The 7,708-nt window shown below is 47.9% G+C and overlaps 1 protein-coding gene across 1 annotated transcript in view; it reads right to left on the reverse strand.

Annotated features, from left to right (window-relative positions):
• Positions 1 to 580: 580 nt before the first annotated feature.
• Positions 581 to 7,708, reverse strand: part of IDO2 (indoleamine 2,3-dioxygenase 2) — a 29,687-nt gene continuing 22,559 nt past the window's right edge. Inside the window, exons 9-10 of the mRNA XM_015414180.1 lie at positions 1,177 to 1,325; positions 581 to 942 (exon numbers count right to left, since the gene is read on the reverse strand). Of these exons, the coding sequence (XP_015269666.1) occupies positions 581 to 942; positions 1,177 to 1,325 (511 nt within the window). The remainder of the gene's footprint in view (positions 943 to 1,176; positions 1,326 to 7,708) is intronic.

The raw sequence follows: 7,708 nt of genomic DNA on the forward strand, positions 1-7,708 counted from the left end.
GCATTCCTGGAGGGGGCGGGGCATCCCCGACGTGATGACGTCACGTTGGGGATGTCCGCCACCCACCCCCCTGCCCGTGCGCTGGGTCTCCAGAAACGCCAGTTCCCTGCACTTAAATGAGCCGGCGTTTCCCTTTTAAGTGCAGGAACTGGCGTTTCCCCTTTAAGAGTGCACGAAGCTGGCATTTCCCTGCAAGCCCGATCTCAAGCGGAGATTGGACTTGGGAGGAAACACAGGTTCCATTCGCACTTAAAGGCAAGAGAGAAGGGAGAGGGGTGGCTGTGGGTGTTGGGGGCGGGGCTTCCCCCGCCAGACGTCTAGCCGGCGGCGGGTAGAACCCCCCCCAAAAAAAAATGGGGGACCCCTGGCAAACCGGGGGGGTTGGCAACCCTAATAATGTTATAAATATCTATCATGTCCTCCCTCCCCACCTTAACAATAATGCCATTTTATAAACCACTCTCCACCACCATCACTACCACTAGCAAACGTGGCCCACATAATATCCTAAGGTTGTTTGTTTTGGCCCCCTTAATTATGCTCTTCCACCCTACCTGGAAAAGGGGCAGAGAGCAAGCTTTTAAAAACTGATCGATGCTTCCCTTGTTGTGTCCCTAACACTTTTTAAGAAACTCAAAACCCCTGAACCGCCTGTTCCTTTCCCTTCCAGGAATGAAGGGGGGCTCATTGGGAAAGCAGGTGTGGCCTGGCCTTGCTTGGCTTTGGCATTCGTGGCTGCCACAGTGATGTATTTGGTGACCATGGCGATGTGGTAGGTTCTTAAGTCCGCAAGGGCAGCCACGCACGTGTTGTACGTAGAACGGAGCTCCTTGTTTTCTGAAGTTAACACGTGACGTCTCAGTGGAGGAGCAGACTGGATTTCCTTGATGAAGGCCCGATGGTGGGGGGGCATATATTCCCTCATGCTGTGCAAAAACGCAGCTGACAGAGGACATAGAAGGTAGGAGTGAACGGGATTCGACAAGATTCAGCAGGGTTTGTACAAAGGCCCAGATGAGCCTCAGGAACATTTCAGGCAGAAGACTGCAGGTTTCTTCTCTCTCTCCCCCTTCCACCCAATGCCCACCCTCATTCCAGTGACCCCAAATAAATGCCCTCCATTCCCTGGCTGCAGCCTTTCTCCAGTGTCCCTGCCATTCAAAGCAAGCTACTTACTGCTTTCTCTACTATGCCGGATTCCAAGGAGTTCATCAAAGGCATGCAACGTGGTGCTTTGCGCTGCACTCCCTCCTGAATATGCCACAGGCTCTTCACAGATGCCTTCATAGATCAGGCCTCTTGGCAGAGCTGGATTGTCCTTCCATCTAAATTAGGGGGGGAAACAGTGAGAAGTTGTGCAACGATGCATGCAGAAGAAAGCTACAAAGTCTTGAATATGCACAGGGTGTGTGTCCCTGCAAAATTAACTCTCCCTTCTGGGAGAGTCTTTTTTCAGCATTGCAGGAGGCATGATTAAGACCAAAATTGGAGGGCTACTCTGCAGGCAATGCGTGTTCAGTTGTGGCTCCTTGATTTTGGACCTTTCTCCCACAATCTGAGTTGCCCCTTTCCCGATGGCGGCAGGAATTCCCTGACCTTTGCTGCTGCCCTCTCACTGCTTTCTTCCTGGCAGCAAGAAGAAAATGGAGATGGGGAAACAGTATTGCGTATGTTGCAACAATAATTCCAGTGAAAAGCGATGTCACAGCTACCCCCACGATAGTCTAGGGATTCTCTAAATCCCCATGGTCTTTACCATAGAAAACTGGGGAATTCCTAGAGCATTGCAGCTGGTTGTGACATCTTCCATGTTTTTACTGGAAGTGACGATGCAATATACCACCTTGTTTTTTCAAGGGTTCTATCACTTGGAAGCTCACACTATTTGCCAATTCTACAGAATTTTATGTGCCAGAAGAAACAGTATTTTTCTTTTGACAGGCCTTTTGTTAATCCCCCCCCCCTTGATCCTTCTGCTCCAATTTAATGCCGGTCTCTAGTTTTTATAGTGGTTTTATGCTTGGTCTGTTAATGTTTCCTTTTATCATTAGGATTGTTGGATTGTTGGTAGTTGCCTTGAGAGCTAAGGGTTTTTAAACGTTCAAGATAAATTAATAATAAATGACTGCCCAGGATGTCTGGGTCCACTGCTCCCACTTGGGTGCTCAGATTTTTAGAATGCTCTAAAAGTGTGTTTGTTGCTTCTCTCTCTCTATGCTATGATGCATTTTATGAAGGAATGAGTAGATTTCCCTAGTTTCCTTCCCTTTAATATACCAGAAGTTTATTCCATACTGCATCCCAGTCCTCTTTAATCCCAGTTTATCTACAAGAATTTCTAACATCAATTCTAGAATTGGAGCAGCTGTTCTTTGCAACAGTTCTCTGATCTTTCTCTTCTTTTGCCTATTCTTCCTTCTCTATTGTACTGATACACCCATGGCACATTGGAAAAAAAATGTTTCACAAAAGCAATCCTAATATGATGTATACTGACACTTCTGCACTTTGCTGAAACATCCTAATATGATGTATACTGACACTTCTGCACTTTGCTGAAACATCACACCACGAAGAATCTTGACAACCATATATCCAACCACACCGAGAGTGCTTTTCTGTAGCACTTGATCAAGGCATGTGTGCATATTAGTAGAGGAGGCAGAAAGATTGGGGGGGGGGGATCCTGAATAGACTGAAAACTACATCAACAGGGGGGGGTGTAGCACTTGGGGAAAGAAAGAAAGAAAGAAAGAAAGAAAGAAAGAAAGAAAGAAAGAAAGAAAGAAAGAAAGAAAGAAAGAAAGAAAGAAAGAAAGAAAGAAAGACTCCATTTCACTCCAGAAAACAGGAGTAGGTAATACAAAACTCCAACAACAGGGGAGAAATGCTGACTGGGAGAATTTTGAAAACATCCCTGTGAGACAGTTTAATTCTTTAACTGATTTTACAACTCAGCCCCTGTAGGGATTATAACAAGTGAGATTCATTCTTCCAGCTAAATAAGCTGAAAAAATAAGTACAAAAATAAATAAATGCTAAATAAGCTAAAAAAATAAATACATCAGCCATGGTTTGAATTATGGCAAAGAGGCCTTAATGAAATCCACAAGCACCACCCTCTGAGTCTTGCTAACTGGGGGCCCTTCTTTCTAAACCAGATGCAAAGGGAGCCAGTGCAAAAGGCAGGGGGCACAGTCCAGCCCCGTAGCGAAGGACTTTTTAGGGAGGGGGCCTGGGGGGGCCACCTGCTAATCCAATCAAAGGCTCCAGGGCAAGGGCTGCAGTGGCTACAGCTTCCCTCCCTCTCCCCCCTCCCCTCCCGCAAGGGCAGGTCTTTTCTGTGGAGTATCCGGGTCCAGCTCCCTCCCTCCCCAAGGAGCCCTGTGCCTCTTCCCACGGCACAGCACCAGGGGCAGCCTCTGGAATCACTGCCCTTGTCCTCCCTTGCCAACAGGCTGATAGGCAGTCAGGGGGAGTTGGGGTAAGGGAGCTGAGGCTCAGGAAGGGGCCCCATAAAAACTGCTAGGGGGGCAGGCCCCGTGGGCCCCACGCTAGCTACGGGCCTGGCACAGTCCCCTCCAAGCCACCCTGTGTTGGAATCAACTCTCTTAAAACTATGGCCAGCCTTGAGCTTGATCCCACTAACGGCACTATCTGGCCCACTGGGAAAAACATTTTCTGGGGCAGACCAGGAATCGAAACCCACATCTCTGCCAATCTAATGCAAAACATCAGACAATGCAAGAGGAAATTTACAGTAAGTGAGGTGGGTACTTAACTCTTCCCTTACCCCACAACCAGGATTTTGTTTAACTTATTTATTAAATTTCTAGGCCGCCCTCCCCTGTGAGCAGGGCTCAGGGCGGCTTACAACAGAGATGTTGTTGCCACTTCATGGAAAAAAGCTGCTTGGGACAGAGGACTGCAGCAGGCCATTGGCAGGCAGGCAAAGGCATTAAGCATTCCTCACCTTCAGCTGCCACTTCTGTACTACAGCTTGGTTCCTCGCCTTCTGCCACACACTGCAGGTGTTTGGCAAACAGCAGGGTCAGTTGCTAGCCACACAGTTCCAGCCTAAGAGTCAGTTTATGCAGCCATGAAGGCATCTATCTGCTCAGCTTGTGCCAGAACAAACTGGCCCTCAGACTAGCCAATCAAGAGTGCTTCCCACTTGCAAGAAATTATCTGGCTGAAATCCACGTGCTCGTCCCCTCAGTGGCAGGCTGGCAGCTACTGCAGAGCCTCCATGAAGCTCCGCTGGGTGACGCATTGTGAGAGATGTGCTTTAGATAGAAACGAGGGTTGAGCATGTCTAGGAGTCAAGCTGTGCATGTGCTCATTAGCTTTCCTTTGCCACCTGCCCCTGCCAGATGTTGGTGAGACTCTGAAGACTTGCCTGTATCTATTTTAGGCTGCTGTTTTGTTAAAACAGTCACACACAGCAAAATACCAGCCAAAATCCTTCTCCTATCGACTCCTTGGAAAGCCTTGCAGAATTTGAGAGCTTACCCCCAAACAGCATGCAGAACTTGGGGAAGGGTTAGACTCAAGTGGGCTGTTTTGTGGGTCTTTAAAGAATTAGCCAAAGGAGAATTTCCCCTTAAGATCCTGCATGGTGTGAATTACTATTCTGGGGATGAGGTCAGGGTTGTCTTTGTTGCTGAGCCTATCTCTACATTTCCCAGATCTGACTGGCATCCCATGCAAATGGAAGCTTGGATCGTCTGGTTGTCTTTTTAGTGAGGAGTGTGCAGGGAAGCAGTCCTTACAACAGCATAGGGTTGCCAACCTTCAGGTGGGTCCCGGAAATCTCCAGCTTTTACAGTTGATCTCCATACAACGGAGGCCCGTTCCCCTGGAGATAATGTCTGCTTTGGAGGGGGGGGAGTGGAGATCTCCTGGAATTATAACTGATCTCCAGATGACAGAGATGTTCCCCTGGAGAAGAGGGCTGCTTTGGAGGGTAGACTCTATGGCACTATGCCCTGATGAGGCACCATCTATCCCAAACCCCACCTTCCTCAGGGTCCACCCCCAAAATCTCCAGGTATTTCCCAGTCCAGAGCTGGCAACCCTAGCAAATCAATGTGATTTAGAATGCTGGACTAGGACCATGGTTCAAATCCCCACTCAGGCATGGAACTTACTGCATGACCATAAGCTGGTTTCCCTCTCTTGCCCTACCTACCTCACAAATTAGCTTGGGGATGACAAGGGGAAGGGGAAAACCATGTATGCAACTCTGAGCCCCTTGAAGGAAGGTCAAGATAAATCATCCAGAAATGTATGAATAAAATGAAGAAAAATGCTCACATGACAGGCCTCATCTGCCCATATGGAATTCAGAAGGGACAGGGGAGACTACAAGCGCACCCTCCCCCCATGAAAAGATGAAAAGGGGAATAGTGTTTTCAGAGCATAGCAGAATAGATCTTGGCCTCCATGCCCTGTTATTGGCCCTCCAGAGGAACTGGTTGGCCACGGTGTGAGATAGGATGCTGGACTAGATGGACCATTGGTCTGATCCAGCAGGGCTCTCCTTATGTTCTTAAGAAGGAGGAACAATTTCTTCTGCTTCTCCAAACCAACCAGCCTGTTTACAAAATACTAAAAGCCCCAGTCCCTCACTCTAGCAGTAGTGGATTTTCCCTGACTGGCCAACTCCTGCTTCAAAACAAAGGCCCTTTCTGCTGAAGAGAACAGGCTGACATGGGACAGCAGCCACTAGGGTTGCAAAGAACTTGGATTTTAAAAATAGATGTTTAATGTGTACAAATGAGCACCTGAAGGTTTTCATGGCATGGAGGTAAATAACCTGGTAAATAACATCCCATTAAGCCTCTATTAAAAGGGCAGGACCTTTCCCTCCCCTCCAAGCTGTAGACAACCCTAATGGCGGCTCCTGCTGCTTTCTTCCCTCCATGACCATGACCCAGCCTTTCCTGTACTCACACACAGTTCCAGCAGCTGACAGAAGGGAACCCTACCCAGATCCTCTGAATCCCAGACAGGCAGTTGAGGAGCTCCAACATGAAAAAGGAAATATGTGTCAACAGCCCCTTAAAACACATCCCCAGAATCCTTTGCAGCTCCCCTCTTAGGGAGACGCTATGGCTCAAAGGAAGTTGTCCCCGGCTTCACCCGCTGAAGTTAGCAAGAGTCAGAAGAGGCTCCTCTGTGCCTGAGATCCCAGAAAATCTGCTGAGAAGTGTTCCATGAAGTGACCTTGGGCTGGTCACTAAGACACACCTACCTCACAGGGTTATTGTAAGGATGAAATGGAGAAAGGTAAACAGGGGTCCTGATCAGACGGGTTTTTAGATCCGCGCCAGGCACAAGTGCCTGGCGGAGTTAAAGGTCATGACCAGACAGCAACATCTGGGAAATGTGCCTGTTCCGTGAGCATCCCATTTTGCTGCGCTTCGGAGCTGCACTTAAAAGATGCTAGTTAGAATCTGGAGTTTTCGCTTCCCGGCGGGCCAATTGCTGACTTTCCCCCGTCATTCCGAGCACAATCCTCATGTCGGGATGGGCACCATTTAAAAAAATTCTTAGCGATATGCGCATAAACGTGTAAACGCGCGACAGCCGCAGATCTCCACTCAAACGTTCTGGACAATTTCATGTTTCTAAACGGCCCGCAAATTTTATGAACTGCATTACTTAAAAAGGTACCTAGAGAGAGGTACCACTAGCGGTGCTTTAATTCAACTCTGCTCATGCGTGGAAAAACATTTTACATGTTGAGGCGCGGATGCACATGTGCAAACAGATTTAAAAAAAAACAAAACGACTGCATGGCTCCTTTAGGTGGATGCCATCTAGACAATTCAGCGCAGAGTATGCGCGCAGTAAGGGGAGCTGTCTGGTCATACAATGCCAGATAAAAAAGATTGGGATCAAATTAAAGCCAGGCCAATTGCGGTATTAGCTGCCCGTTTGAACGCACCCTCTGTATGTCTTTGGAGTAAGGACAGGGGAAAAACATAAGTGACAGACACACAGACAATAGCTAGGCCAATGGTCTGACTGATGCTCTATAATTCTGGTGAGCACTTCCTCATTCTGAAGGAGTGACACAGTTGAGAACTGCATAAAATTCATTCAAATATATCCAAGGAGGCAACAGAAAGAGACAGCAGAGTGACCGGAGCTTGGACTGTTTTCTTTGGCATGAGCACAGTTAAAAGGGAATTAGCAGGACTTATTTTTAACTTGCCCTAGAAATGTATTTATAGAAAGCCTTTAATGACAAGAAGTTACAGAAACAGAATTTTTTTTTAAAAAAGCATTTTTCTCCTCCAGGCTGATGATCTTCTGGATAAGATCAAGGATGGAAAGCTGGCTTTTGTCCTCTGTAACTCTGAACTTCCTCTGAAGATTCCAGTCATTTGCAGACTAGCTGTCATGTTGGTGCCAGCGTGGGAAAGAAAGCAGACAAGCCTGTCACTTGGGCCATGGCTTCTGCTTGGCTTGTCTGCGCATACCGGCACTCCTTCAGACTTACTGGGGTGGGGGGGCAGCTGGGAGCATCAGGCCTCGGACACAGTTGGACATCTTCCTATAGAACCACCATCGTTCCCATGACTGTGGTGACTACTGCCACAGGCACTGGAACAATTCAGCATTCCATTCAGATTCGGGTAAGATTCTATAGGATCTGGAATAGATGATATGGGGGGGGGGGGCTGGGGACAAGTGGGAA

Source organism: Gekko japonicus, unplaced genomic scaffold (genome assembly GCF_001447785.1).
Source record: "Gekko japonicus isolate JY-2015 unplaced genomic scaffold, Gekko_japonicus_V1.1 scaffold9, whole genome shotgun sequence".
NCBI lineage: Eukaryota > Metazoa > Chordata > Lepidosauria > Squamata > Gekkonidae > Gekko > Gekko japonicus.